This window comes from Protomyctophum bolini (genome assembly GCF_963924005.1).
Source record: "Protomyctophum bolini genome assembly, chromosome: 9".
Classification (NCBI taxonomy): Eukaryota; Metazoa; Chordata; class Actinopteri; order Myctophiformes; family Myctophidae; genus Protomyctophum; species Protomyctophum bolini.
Genome location: NC_137870.1, coordinates 20,832,653 through 20,848,185, shown reverse-complemented (window position 1 = coordinate 20,848,185; position 15,533 = coordinate 20,832,653). Strand labels below are relative to the sequence as shown.

General features: G+C 42.2%; 1 protein-coding gene across 1 annotated transcript in view; it reads right to left on the bottom strand.

Moving 5' to 3' along the window:
• LOC308321980 (paired box protein Pax-3-like) overlaps positions 1 to 15,533 on the bottom strand; it is a gene marked incomplete at its 5' end in the record, with an annotated part of 36,512 nt that extends 20,979 nt beyond the window's left edge. Inside the window, 4 exons of the mRNA XM_080773137.1 lie at positions 13,195 to 13,338; positions 14,302 to 14,431; positions 14,551 to 14,786; positions 15,449 to 15,533. Of these exons, the coding sequence (XP_080629263.1) occupies positions 13,195 to 13,338; positions 14,302 to 14,431; positions 14,551 to 14,786; positions 15,449 to 15,533 (595 nt within the window). The remainder of the gene's footprint in view (positions 1 to 13,194; positions 13,339 to 14,301; positions 14,432 to 14,550; positions 14,787 to 15,448) is intronic.

Here is a 15,533-nt window from a genome sequence, read left to right as displayed (position 1 = left end):
TGCCATGTCTGGTAGAACCTATCTTCACTCCCTCTCAATTCAAACTTAATCTTTTCCAATTGTAAGTAATGCATAACATCTTTCATCAGTGAAGTGTGAGTTGGAACGTGTGCTTGTTTCCAATTCAACAGTATCAGTCTGCGAGCCAGTAGAGTCACATATTTTACCATGTTATATTGGAAAGTAGACAATTTGACCCCGGGCCCTGTGACTCCCATAATTGCTGTCAGTGGATCCGGGTCAAAAGGTCTTTCAACAATGTCTGACAGTGATTTAAATATACTTTGCCAATAAGATCTTAGTTTTGTGCAATGCCAGAACATATGAGCTAGAGTGGCCGGCGATTGGCCACATCTGTCGCAGGCTGGATTCACATTTGGATACATTCTGTTGAGTTTTTCCTTTGACAAATGTAATCTGTGTAATATTTTAAACTGTATAAGACCGTGCCTGGCGCATACTGAAGAAGAGTGCACAAACTTTTGAGATGTAGACCATTGCTCGTCAGTGATAGATATTCCTAAGTCGTTTTCCCAAGCAGTTTTTAAATGCTCCAAGGAGGCATTATTATCCAAACATGAGAGAGAGTTATAAATAATAGAAACACCTCCTTTGAGCAGTGGGTCAGGTAGAAATATAGATTCCATTGATGAGTTGGGAGGTATGTTTGGAAATGAATCAGTGTGTTGTGTTAAAAAATGTCGTATCTGTAGAAATCTAAAGAAATGTGATTGGGGTAAATTGAATTTGCGTCGTATTTGTTCAAAGGTCGGAAATAACCCATCAATATAAAGATCTTTGAAGGAGTGAATACCATTTCTATGCCATACTTTAAATAACGAGTCAGAGAGGGACGGTAAAAAAGCATGGTTAGCGACCAGTGGTGCGCGCACAGAGCCCGGGTGCCAACCGAAATGCCTTCGTATTGAGAGCCAAATTTTGAGAGAATGCGAGACTATGGAGTTCTTTGGCAACTTAGTATATCTTGAGGCCACTGGGGAAAAGATTAAAGCTGACAACGATGTTGGGGGACAACATTGACCTTCAATAAATGCCCATGTAGGCAATTGATCTTGGAGCCAAAATGAGAGTGCACGTAAATTACACGCCCAGTAATAGAGTTTGAAGTTAGGTAATGCCATTCCGCCATCTGATTTAGGCCTCTGCAAAAAATCCTTCTTTATTCGAGGGTGTTTCTTATCCCAAATGAACTTGGAGATAATTTTATCCAGATTCTTAAAAAAAGTGTTGTTAACAAAAATTGGAATACATTGGAATAGAAACAGATATTTAGGGAGGACATTCATTTTAATTATATTAATTCGGCCGGCAAGTGAGATAGGAAGGTTCGACCATTTCGTTAAGTCTTGTTCAGTACGTTCAAAAAGTTTTGTATGGTTTTGCTTGAGCAAGTCATTAAGTGCTTTGGTTACTATGATTCCTAAATATCGAAAGCTGGTTGTAACATTAAATGGGTGGGAGCCAAAAGTTTGATTGCCTTGTGTATTGATAGGAAATAAAACGCTTTTGGAAACGTTGACTTTATACCCCGAAACCCTGCCAAAACTCTCCAAGGTGGACATGATACTAGGAATTGATGTGGACGGTTTGGATATGTATAATAATAAATCGTCAGCGTAAAGTGAAACTTTATGCTCTCTATCTCCTCTGAAGATACCAGTGTAGGTGTCTGAAGCACGCAACGCAATTGCAAGCGGCTCAATAGATAAGGCAAAGAGCAGTGGTGAGAGAGGGCAGCCTTGTCTGGTCGAGCGATTCAAAGGGAAGTTTTCAGACCTGTATCCGTTTGTTTGTACAGAAGCTAATGGAGAAGCATAAAGTAGTTTAACCCAGGAAGTGAAGGTTGGACCAAACCCAAATTTTGACAGGGTCGAGAGGAGGAAGTCCCACTCTACCCTATCAAAGGCCTTCTCGGCGTCAAGAGATAACAGTATTTCCGTATCTTGGGGGGTGCTACTGGGAGAATATATAATGTTGAATAGGCGTCTAAGATTAAAAAATAGATGTCTATCTTTTATAAACCCCGTTTGATCAGTATGTATCACAGTTGGGAGCACTTTTTCCAAGCGTGTAGCCACAACTTTTGCTAAAATTTTAGCATCAACATTCAAAAGACTCAGAGGCCTGTATGAACCTGGATTAAGCGGGTCTTTATCCTTTTTAAGTAGAACAGAGATGCTAGCTTGGTAGAAAGTTGGTGGGAGGTGGCCGGCGTTGAGAGATTCATTAAACACTTTAAGTAAAAGGGGAGATATGAGTTCAGTAAATGTCTTGTAAAATTCAGAGGTATAGCCATCAGGTCCTGGGGCTTTTGAGCACTGCATTTGTGAGATTGCCTGATGTATTTCATCTAAAGTAATAGCTCTTTCAAGTTGAACCTTATGTTGTTGACTAATGGAAGGTATGTTTAAATTTTCTGAAAAAGTATCAATCAAATTAGAATCTCCTAGTGATTCCGAAGTATACAAATCTGAATAAAAGCGTTTAAATACATCATTAATTTCCTGCTGATTAATAGTAGTTTGACCAGTGTTTGTATGGATCTCTGTAATTAATCTAGAAGCAGCTGATTCCCTAATTTGAAGTGCAAGTATTTTGCCCGCCTTATCCCCATGTTCATAAAACCTATGGCGTGACCGTGTCATCAAATTAGTTGTCTCATTTGTGGATAGGAGATTGAATTCGGCTTGAGTCGAGACCCTTTCTCTGTATAATTCAGGAGAAGGAGATTCTGCATACTGTAGGTCTACTTCAAGTAATCGATCAGTCAGAGCTTTGCCTTGTTGTACAACATCACATTTAATCAGAGCAAACCTATACCAACATCTACTGACCTACCAACTAGCCATCTACTGACCTATACCAACATCTCAGTATGCTGCGCTTTTCACTGTGCCACACTGTGTAGATAATGCAATGTCCTGTTAATGCATGTGGCTCTGTGTAGCCATGAGAAATAAGAAAGAAAGAAAGAAAGAAAGAAAGAAAGAAAGAAAGAAAGAAAGAAAGAAAGAAAGAAAGAAAGAAAGAAAGAAAGAAAGAAAAAGAAAGAGAACCAATATGCCTATCACGACTCTTGCATGTTACCTGCACCACTAAGTGAGAAGGAGTGAGGAGGAAGAAAGAGAGAGAGAGAGAGAGAGAGAGAGAGAGAGAGAGAGAGAGAGAGAGAGAGAGAGAGAGAGAGAGAGAGGGAGAGAGGGAGAGAGAGAGAGAGAGAGAGAGAGAGAGAGAGGGATGAGGATAGGTGAAAGGGGTGAAACCCCTCCCTGCTCCACGGGTCCTTTACAGCTCTGTAAACCTGTGGTTTGAGAGTGCCTCGTGCCCCATAGCCGCCTCGCTATCCCTGCGATCTGATCGCATCGATTTGGCACCACTGACCATGCCTCGGTCAATTAAATTATCCACTCTATCCCTCCTATCTCCTCCTGTCTGTATATACAAGTTATATCTTAAAATGCTGTATTTAGAAACGCTCATAAACACTTCGATTCACTTCTGTGTGCTTTCGCTTCACCTCGACTTCTAGTGGGCGGAGGTACTGTACATGGCATTGGCTTTTGTCAATTTACCAAAAATATGAGAGAATATGAACCTTGAGAGGTTAAAATAAATGATCTGAGCAGGGAAGGCCTGGAAAAAATAGAAGAGGAGAAACTATCTACAAACCACAAAGAGAGAGAGAGAGTCAGGGAGGGAGAGAGGTGGTTAAAAGTGGCTAAGAAAGTGGGAAAAGGAGAACATTCGAGTTGGAGAGAGAGGGAGAGAGGGTGGGAGAGGAAAAGAGGGAGAGAGGGAAAGAAGGAGCGGGGAGAGAGGGAGAGAGGGTATAAACTCAGGGAAAAGAAAACGGTTTAATTTAACCAAACTGAGGCCCTGCAGGCACAACAGTGCACTGGACCTCCAGCCAAAACAACCTTTCCCATGCAGAGCCAAGAAAGACCCAAAATGGCTCCCGCCATGCAATGCCATCCCACGGAGGAGAAAAACTAGGATTGAGAGGAGGAGAAGTACAAGAATAGGGGACTTAGCCTACATAGCCAGTTGGAAAGACTATTCGGCCTTAGACAGGGGACAAAAAGACTGCACGTTGTGGTTGAGTGTTGGCTATCAGACAGTAAAACCAAGTGTTAATTTAATACCTCTCTTGAATTAAATGAACACTGATTAATTGCGTAGGGTTGGAGAGGTTGACTGACCATATGTGTGTGCTAGCAGGTCACCCTGGTAAACTCTTTGGTTAACCCACCCCCCTCCACCTCCCCCTAAAAAAGAGAAGGAGAAAAAAGAAAACACTAAACAAAAGGCAGAGGAGACAAGCGCAGCAGTTATTTGGGCGGGCCGACCGTCCTGCTTCTATTCAGGAGCCTGGGGTCTAAGTGACTGGCCGACTGCATTAAACAGTACATAGAAGTCAAGGCAGGCAGATGCTGGGCTGGATAATGGGTTAACTGACAGCTTATGGACCCATCTGTGGCTCTTTCTGGCGCGTTAAAAGAGAGATGTGTGCGTGTGTGCGTGCGTGCGTGCGTGTGTGTGTACTGGTATTAATATAGAGTACTTGTGAGGACCAAGTATAGAATTTGAGACATTGTGAGTGAGGACAGCTTTCCTGGTACTCACAAGAGAAATGGATGTTTCACGGTTAAAATAAGATTTGGGAAGTTAGGAAATCCTTTCCCTTCAATACGGAAAGGATTCAGGTTTGGATTAGGGTTAGGATTAGGCATTTAGAGGTTAGCCTGCATGATAATACAGAAAATGATCAATCTACAAACTCACAACACGTTGTAGATCTGCTGTTTTACAGCATGTAACTAGCATTTATAAATTGCTGTCCTAAATAGTGTGGGAGGTTCACTTGTCTTGCTTAGGAGGGTGTGTGTGTGTGTGTGTGTGTGTGTGTGTGTGTGTGTGTGTGTGTGTGTGTGTGTGTGTGTGTGTGTGTGTGTGTGTGTGTGTGTGTGTGTGTGTGTGTGTGTGTGTGTGTGTGTGTGTGTGTGTGTGTGTGCGTGCGTGCAGGCATGCGTGCGTGCGTGCGAGTTAGTGCGCATGCTTGCCAGCTTGTGTGGGGCCAAGAAGATGATGCACTTAGAGATAGATGAAAGAGTAACACATGCACAGGCTTCATTCAGGGGTACAGCAGCAGAATGCAGAATGACAGGCCCAGTAATCACCTGCGAAACAGCCTCACGCCGCACGCGCACAGGGCAGCAGAGGGGAGGCAGGAAATGTCTACCTGTCATTTGCAGCTAAACATGTTCCTAACCCCTGTTTCCTGTGCGGTGCAGGCAGAGGGTGACCCTGTACTGCCCTGTGACCCCGCCCTGCCTGTCTGCCACAGACAGAGATAGACATTGACCACAGGGGACATGAACACACCAGCAGCACTTCATTCAGGTCCTCATAATGCAATGACAAATTAGGATTTTTCTGTCTAACCCCTGGGGCTATACGTTGGGCGTGTGAGTGTGTGTGTGCGTGCCTGTCCGCTTTAGTCTTGTTTCTTCAGATATAATAATAGCCATTTGTCGTTCTTGCTGAGACATACGCTACAATTGTTGACAATCATGTCATGTTAATAAGGATTTGCTGACTTTACCAGCTGGTGAAGTCAATCATCAACTCCAGATCTGTATGGCAATTGTACATTGTTTTATAAACATTGTTTATAAAAATAAAAGATATCTTGTCTATAGCCCAAATAGCCCAACAAAAAGTGGATATAATTATTCCAATATGGTTATGTTGATCATTGTTGGACACATAAGTGCAGAAGTAAGAAAGGGAGAAAAAAATTAAGATTTAGTGAGAATCTGTATATTATTCAATCTATCTATTTCCATAAAGTTATCCAAAGTTATCATGTTGCCACATTATTATTGGCAAATACTATAAGATTAGCAATTGAATTTATATGAATATAGCTTTTCCCTATGGCATTTGTGATTGTCGAAAGCTGCATTCAATACCTTGAGTTCAAGGCATGCAGACTGTTTCTCCTGTCTTGTTCAGTAGAGGCTATGCAATGTTTCCTAAGCCTGCCATGGACCTTGTTAAAATCAGATTAAATTGTCTATTGTATACAATATGAAGTTATCACATTCAGTCTGACATACCTTTGTCTTACAAAGTTGCACACAAAAGAAGCCACAAATGGTGAGTGTTGTGAATGAGGCAAGGGGGCAAGCCACTTACTGTAGTTGGCAAAGAATTTTAATTAAGTTGTAAGTGCATTTTTCTTTGTATGCCTGTAGCTGTCCCTTTCATCTAAAAATGAAATTAAAAAAATGGTGATTGTTGTTTTAACCATAATGCGGCTGCCTATTGTGGGGTGAACATTTGGCAGGAATTGTGAGCTTGTACATTGGCTATTTTGGCGGAAGAGATTGGTCTAGAGGGCAAAAAGTAGCAAACCAATAAAGTCTAGTAAAAGGTCAAAGTAAAAACACTATAGTTTTAAGTGTAATGCTGACAGTGACCAGGATTGTGCTCATCATCCCAGACAGTGTGCACTCTGAAAACTAATGGACCAAATTGCCATCCTTAAAATGGACCTGTATTCTTAAAGGACCCCAATGGAAATGAGCTCTCAGGCTTTTTTGTGTTTTATCTTTTTGACAGAAATACATACAAATACATATATGCATTCTTGTCAACATGAAACATGAATCAATCAATCACATGCACCCTTATCTGGTATTTAAGGTTCACAGTATTGTCACAGCATCATGACATAGTTTGTCATATAATTTTGTTTGTTTATACCCAACCGACAATGCATGTGGAGGAATTGCAGCTTATTGTTCCACAGCTGTATTTGCTGTCTTTGTGTCTCTGTGGATGAGAGCATCGACCACACAGCAAAATCTTGTGTTGGTTTAACTCGCTATACCCTCTCAGATTGAAATGCCTGAAATATGAACGTAATAGCAATTTAGCCCTCAAGTAAACACCCATCCTAGTGTGACAGAGGCCTCCGAACTCGTTAGTTAACAAAATGCTGATTGAGTGTCGTCGGGCTCCATCAGTCAGTTGATTGACAGCTGTCTGTATCTCTTTAGTAGTTTAGCTGTGCTGTGTTCAGTGGCCTCTGGCTGGCCTCAGACAACTCTGACACTTCGCGTAACCCATGCAAATACACACAACATACGCACAACACACATGCACACAGACACACAGGCACACACGCACACACACACACACACACACACACACACACACACACACACACACACACACACACACACACACTAACGCCCCCCCCCCCCCCAGACCCCTCCTCCTCAGCCGTTCTCCGTATAGTATAGTGCATACTTGCAGCAGATAAAGAGGGGCCTTATTCTGAGCCGAGCCATTCTACTTGACCTTCGACGAGCCTTTTCACTCTTTCACTCCCTTCAGACCGTCTTTGGGGTGCGCTTGCTCTCGGCTCAATGTGACTAGTCCATCATGGGTGAAGGTTGGGGTGCTGGAGAGGTTTTGAAGGGGGAATACCCAAGCCCCCACACGCACGCACACACACACACACGTCACACACACACACACACACACACACACACACACACACACACACACACACACACACACACACACACACACACACTCACTTCAAAGTCGCTGTGCATTCATTAATTGCCCTTTGAATTGATATCAGAGGGTCACAATAGGAAAGGGAAGGAAAAAGAGGCTTTAATGAAGCATAGAGCGCCCATTCATTTGCAGATAACTATTTTTGATAGTCATGCAAGGACTTATTAATAAAATGATAAAATAAAATAAAAACTCACGAGAGGGAGAGGGGGGTGTATATGAGAAATGGAGGGTGGTGGGGGCACAGAGAGCCCCAGGGTAGGAGAGTGATTTGGTGCTCTCGCCTCTTGCACCCCAGTGCCCCCTTTGCCCTCATGTGCAGCGACACTTTGAGTGACACATTGTTCCTACAAACAGGCAAACAGAAGGACAGAGGCCTCTTCAACAGATACTTGACTCAGGCCAGTATAATAGCCATCATCATGAAGCTATTAAGATCCATCTGACTGCATTGCATTGAAATGAGTGGTGATGATGTCACTATAGGTTGATCACGTTTTATCTATACTTTTTGTCTAGACAAAGTGACAGTTCAACTCTTGAGAGTGTAAAAGTGGATGTTTGTGTCTCTAAATATCACTCAACATTGGAATCAATATATCAATTATTAACAAGTCCAAAGTCAAAACAAACAAAACTAAATAAAAATGTAGAATACCTCAACAAACAGCCGCTGCCAATTAAAGATAACATTTATTCCTAATCTGTTCACTTTCAACGTTCTCTCCTTCTTCTAAGTGTCTTTTTCAAACGTTCCTTCTTCCCCATCCTGCCCTGTCCTCCCCCCCTCCCTCCCTCTCGCCTGGCACCCATCCAGTGTGTGCCCACATTTGCAGTGCAGTGTCCCTTCGCCCCAAGACGCCGAGGAGCCCCGAGTTTCTCATTCACTGCACATTATTTACACAAACAAAGTCCTGCTTCGTCTCATTGACAAAGCTAGCTAAATCTTTATGGCGCTTTCATGTATTGTCTGCTCACGGTTCCCTTTTGTCCCCCGGCCATTGGCCTGGGCCTTGGATACAATGAGCCCGGGAGAATGGAGGCAGATTGGAGGAATGCGCCTCAATAAACCTAATTATGACATGATGACTGCGCTCACCATGGTAAGGGTTTTTCAAAGATCCCGGGCTTATTCAATTAGCCCTTTCCAGGATCCCCTTTCACCAAATAAAGTTATCCCATTGACTGTTTGCATTGCAGAGTGGAATGTGCATGTGTGTGTGTGTGTGTGTGTGTGTGTGTGTGTGTGTGTGTGTGTGTGTGTGTGTGTGTGTGTGTGTGTGTGTGTGTGTGTGTGTGTGTGGCACGCTGTGCACGGACAGCCCTAAATGGAAACGTGTTGGCCTTCAACAAGGCTTCTCTGTATCATCTGGCTAATTTCACTTAACGAAGCAGTCTCAGTAAAGATACACTGTGAAAATATGACTGTGGAGAGGGGGCGGGCCAACGGCTCTGCTCTATAAATCGTTAACTTTGCCTCCAGGGTTAATTAGTCTGATGTTTGGACTTTTAGAAGGCATGGAGGCAGGCCTGGGGGACCAACTTCCAAATGCCAGCAACCAGGAAAACGTTCTTTCTAATATTTACAAATTAATGTTGTAACGGTTCCACTGGTGGGAATGTTTGTATGTGCATGGAGATATAGTAAACTCTTCTTGCGGGTTCTAAAATAAAATCAAAGTTTAGCCTAGTTTAGAAATTACACTAACATTTGATTTTTATAATTTCTCATAATCACGTATTTGCGGTATAGCCTATACCTATTACCGACTCATTCCTCGCTTGGTCTAGCCTATTTCCGACAGTCCCAGATTGTTTGAACTAGGCTAGATACTGAGCTGCCTTTTATCAAAGGCAACATTTGATTTAAAAAGACTAAAGGCAGAGAAAGTTCTCCGCCCTCGAACAGTAATGCTTTTCTATTTAATTCAGTTGTTTGGCTGAAAGAAAGAGCCCCTTGCAGGTTTAAGACAAACAATTTGAATTGTAAACAAGGACTTTAAATAGTGACATTAAGGAATGTTATCCTTTGTGTGACATTCTACATATGTGCTGCAAAAATACCGATATTGATTTCCTGAATACAGAGATATCCAACAAAATATTCTTTAGGCTCAGGCCAGTGGATCTCAAACTTTTCCAAAGACCTCCATCTGAAAGTATTTTGTAACATAGATCATGGTTGTTACATGTTTTTAAAAAATATTCCACATTTTTCACATTTATTTCAAGATTCATATTTTTGAGGGGCTCCTATACTCAGCTTTCCGGGTTTGTGTGAACACAAACATTTGCTTGTGATTGGCTGATCATCCCACAGCGATGATTTGATTGGCTGAGCAAAGTAAATATTGAACAGAAAAGTGAGGGCAGAAAAGTGATTGAAGACAAAAGACAAAAGTAATTGGCCAGAATTACATTTGTAATGTATGCTGTATGTTGATACGAGCACCCCTCACTTAACATATGATTTTTGCCTATATGCAGGTTGAAGTTTTGTTTTTAGTTAAACAAACATTAAAGTTTAATGTTTGTTTAGTCGCTAACACAAACATTAAATGCCATTAACAATAAAGAGAGTTTGTTTTGTCTGTGTTTGTTTTACATCACCTATAGCAACATGAATTAGACTTTAATATATTAGTGCCCTCACTTTCAAACGGGTGTGATTTTTTATATACCGGTATTAAGATCTACAAGCTAGCTCACAAAGAATCTCATGCAGTTGCTTGTTTAAGTTTGAAACTATAGTTTCCATGCTATATAACCTGGGGACCCCTGGAACCCGCATCAAGTATACCTGTCCCCGGACAGCCAGGAGGAAGGCTATAACGAAACGAAATGCACAGGTATCTCACACAGGCAGAAAGTAAAGTAAAGACAGCTTTCTGTTTTTTTTTGTTGTTTCTTCCCTGCTCTGGAGAGAGAGAGAGAGAGAGAGAGAGAGAGGAGAGAGAGAGAGAGAGAGAGAGAGAGAGAGAGAGAGAGAGAGAGAGAGAGAGAGAGAGAGAGAGACAGGGGTAGAGGGCGGACTCGCTCTCGAGATGAAAGTGGGATGAAATAAAAGAGTCGATTTAATCTGCTTGAAGAGATTTGGAGCGGGTGTTTTTGGAGCAGTGCGCATGACGCAGTGGCGAGGTTCCATTGTGAAGCGCCGCTCGGGGCCATCGAGCCGCTCGCTCTCGGGGGAGAACATTGGTCCCCTTTCACCAGAGCACTCTTTAATACAGTTCCTCCGTCATTAAATGTGACATAGTACAATATCCACGTCGTTTAGAAGACATTATTAATGTTCAAGAGGGCACACGGGGTCTCATCAAAGAATCAATAGGCTATACGTTGAACGATGACGGCATTTTGAAATATAGCCTAATATATTAGGGCCTATTTTTAGATTCGTTCGTTATTCAATCAAAACCTTATCAGAGTTAGTTGTTAATTATTATTGTACGCGTACGATCTTAATTATAGGCTATTAAAATGATGGCAATATTGTGATTTAAATCCGAATTAAGAAGATGATCGAACTGATGTTTAATTTGCATGATTAGCCTATAGGCCTACCTATTAGTCTGCGCCTATATACAACTCAATCATTAAAACACATTAAAAAACAGAAATGATAGTAATATACCACACTTGTATAATGGATCTATTCATATAGGCCATCAGTGAAAGATTTATAGGCTAACCCACAAACAACAAACTTTTAAAATTAAAAAACATGATCGTGATCTTATTTTGACGGTATCTCACCAAATAGCCTCATGTGTGTGTGTGTGTGTGTGTGTGTGTGTGTGTGTGTGTGTGTGTGTGTGTGTCACAGTCAGTGTGTGTGCGCGTGCGTGTGTGTGTGTGTGTGTGTGTGTGTGTGTGTGTGTGTGTGTGTGTGTGTGTGTGTGTGTCTGTGTCTGTGTGTGTGGGGGGGGGGCGCGTGCGTGGTGGTGGTGGGGAGGGGTCATACATGCCTGCGTGCGTCAGTCGATTTCAAAGACTTCCAAATGTCATGTGAATAGCAACCGGCTCCCCTAGCTGACCCGCAAAGAAGCATTTTGTAGGTGAAAATGGGCAATGTTTCTCTAGTTCGCTCTCTGTAAAACTTTGCTGAGGCCGCAGCGAGGCAATTGGCGCTCCCTGAATAATTCATCCTTCATTGCTGCCTCATAATGTCTTTTCTCGGGCTTTTGTCTAGAGGAGCTCTCCTCACTCCGTTTTTTTTCTTTCTTTTTTCACCCTTTTTTCGGACTGAATTATAAACAGGTTGCCTTCTTTTATGGCGACCAAGCTGCCTGGGAGCTGGCCCTTTGTCCGTGCGTAACCGAAGCGTGAGCCTCTATAGACTCTCGGCCCTTTGTCTCCCAAGTTCATCCTCAAGTGTCCAATTGTGTGTCATTGTGAGGGATGGGACTCTTATACAAATGTTTGATCAACTCATTTGGGGTCGTTTTGTCTTGTCAAACTGTCCGGCCTCCAATTCGTTTTACTGTCCTTCTGGAGACTGTACACAACGAAATAAAGTGATTTTCGCTGCTAAAATTGTTGGAGGGAAAATACCTCACGTCAGAGCTATTTTATTGAGTTTTTTGCCATAATTCTATATGTATTTTTTTTTATTTTGCACACATTCCATTTGGACGCACAACTGATCCATATAACATTTATTTTGGGACAGTATAGCCTATGGCATATCATTTACTGCCTAAATAGCTAAATTGCTGGGAATAGGCGAAAGGCTATTGATAGCCACACAATTCTCGAAATTAATTAAACAAATCATCCGTTTGACTTTGTTTTAAATTTAAAACAATTATGTATGTAGAGTGTAGACAGTAGATATGGTCTATTCCTTTAAAAAAAAACGATAATACAAAAAAGAGTGCACTCTCTTTCTCCTCCTTTCTTTCTAACGCGCAGAGCGCGCGCGCACATAAAACACATACACACTCACGCACGCACGAACACACACACCCACACACACACACACACACACACACACACACACACACACACACGCACGCACTCACACACACACACACACACACACACACGCGCGCGCATTCTTCACTTCCCGCAAAAAAACATCACCTGCTGTTTGATTTACGGTAAGGACTCATGGGAAAAGCATTAGCAGGAGAGATATGGTCGATAAAGAATTCCAAACAAACGAGCGCACTTTATGGGCGCGCCGACAAAGGCGCACACACTGACTCTCCCTCTCGCTTCATCCGCATCCAACAACTTTACAACCGCTACAACTGCTCGCAAAAACATGCCAGGTACGACAAAATAGGCTACAACCGCATGCAATCTCTCACCGTCACCTCAAAACTCCACAATCACGCACGTTCGTCTCCGACCGTGCAGATGCGCAGGAAAGCAACAGGTTGGATAGGCAAACGTTTATACAATTCAAAGAACCAAACTAACACTAATGCATAATAAATTATAATATAGCCTACTCCGTAGCATGACGCTGCAGCTTGGCAAGAGATGGTGGCGAAATGTTTTTGTTTAGTTTTTTCCTCGGCAAGCGACGCCGTCGTGCCAAGAAGTAAAAATGTAACTCAATAGTTGACTCACATCTGTCTCCCAAGATGCCTTCAATGCTGTGTTTGGCCCGGCGGTCCGTGTCCTCCAAGTCTTTCTTCTCCATGTCTTCTTCATCGTCGTCATCCTCTCCTTTCCCTCCGAATTTACTGCGCATGATGCGACTGATGGAGCTCACTGAATTCGGAAAAAATTAAGAAAACAGAAATGCATGAAAGTCATGAAAGGCTATTACCGGTATATTATAATTGTACTGAGAAAATGTCAACGATTTCAAATTAAATTACGCAAAATGTGTAGGCTTGTATAGCCTACCTATATTGGCCAAAACATTTTGATAAAAAAAATAGCCCTCTTTGCCCTCTAATAGTGCAAAAAGGAAAGGGGAAGCTATAAGTCTTCAGTGATTTGTAGCTTCCATTAATTAATGAGGGAGAACATTTGAAATGATTTCTTGGCTTGGGACTTATGGGATCATAAACGTCACTGTGTGTGCTGTCACAATGCGGGGTTTATGACAGGCTAACGTGTTGATCTCTGCGGGCAGGTGTACTTAATGAAGGCTATATGAAAAATGACGATGGTAGTGGTGACGATGAAAATGATGATGGATGGCCAACTATATGCTGCCAGCCTGGCTGGCTGCACACACGCACACACACACACACACACACACACACACACACACACACACACACACACACACACACACACACACACGGCAAAATACTTTAACTGTGTGACCTAATGCAGTGGTTCTCAAACTTTTTTATGTCAAGGAGGACCCCAAAATGTATAGCCTATTGGCTGCGGATCCCCAGTTTGTGCTATAGGGAGTGCAGGGACCCCCAAGATTTGTCTTGTTAAATTGTTTTGAAAAATTCCAAAACATTCTAATAGAATATTTTCAAGGTGTATAGCCTATTTTAATAGCTGCAAGCACAAGTGAGCTTGTAAATCGGCTATTTCAAATAGCCGAAAGGGTTAAACTTCATGGTTAAACTGATTTTATGCTGTGATAATTTTCTAGGGACCCCTTGAACCCTCAATGACCCCTGAGGGTCCCCGGACCCCACTTTGAGAACCACTGATCTAATGTAGGCTATATATATATAGGCCCTCTTCTGCCTCTTTTTTTACCTGATGGAACGGTGTCCCGGTCACATATCCCATCCTTCAGTAATTTATCCCGAATCTCCCAACTAAACATACCCGGGTTGTCGCGCTTGAACTCCTCGATTCTCTTGTCTACGTCCGGCGTCGTGCCCTGCTTTAAAGACCAGAAAATGCACATTTATTGACTTTTATATATAGGGTGAAATATCCATGTATATATTCAAATATTCACTTTGGGAGGCCATGTTGCATCGCTGGCCTATTCTTCCATACCTTGGGTTTACTTCCACCGATAGCCCCGGGTCGTATAGAGCCCGTTTCTTGATACCGGCAAAGGATTTTGGACACGCAGCCGTGAGACACTCGTAGCTGCCGGGAGATGACACACGGCCTGATACCGTGGTGGGCCATCTCCACGATTTTATGACGAATGTGGTTGGGCAGAGGTCTGCCGTTTATGAAAACTCCCCCCAGCTGGTTTACTCGGCCTTGACCCAACGGGGTGGACACTGGATGTAAAGACAATAGTATAGGCTATGTCAAATAATCACCTACATTCACATGCCGCACTCGCAGTGAAATGCATTAGTTATGTTATGTTACACATTCACGATTCAATTATGATTCAAATTAAGTGCATGGTTAAAGAATTGTCCATTGTAAAATTTCACAAAATAATTTCCAATTAATATAGGCTAACAATTAGACAACTTAAAATCGCACGATATAGATTTAAGTTAAATTGCTCACAATAATTTACATAATTTGGCTAAAAATAATACTGAACTGAAACTTTTTTTAAATCTAAAGGCTGAGATTAGATCAATGCCATATATGCACTATACAAATGTAAATGAAAAACTGCACATTACACATTATTTATATAGCCTATAAAACCCCTTTTTACTTGAAACACAACTTCTATAGTGCAATGATTCTCAGATAAATGTATGAAATTAAAGCAAAACAACAATGCGAACACTGCATTTCAGCTAATGTTGGACAGACAAAAGTATATGCAGAATAGGCTATATATGTTGTTGTTGTTGTTGTTGTGTCTGTTTTTCTTTTTTAATAGTCCAGGGTGTGCTGCGTGCAGCGTGTGCATTGAGGAACCGCAATCTCTCGGCCTAACTTAGGCTAAAATGTCGTTGTGGGTCTTGATCTTTACCTTCCAGGGGGAAGCCGCTGCGGGGGTAGTTCTGAGCCAGAGTGGGTCGCATCATCATGGGTAATGCCCCCGCCAACGCAGTCAT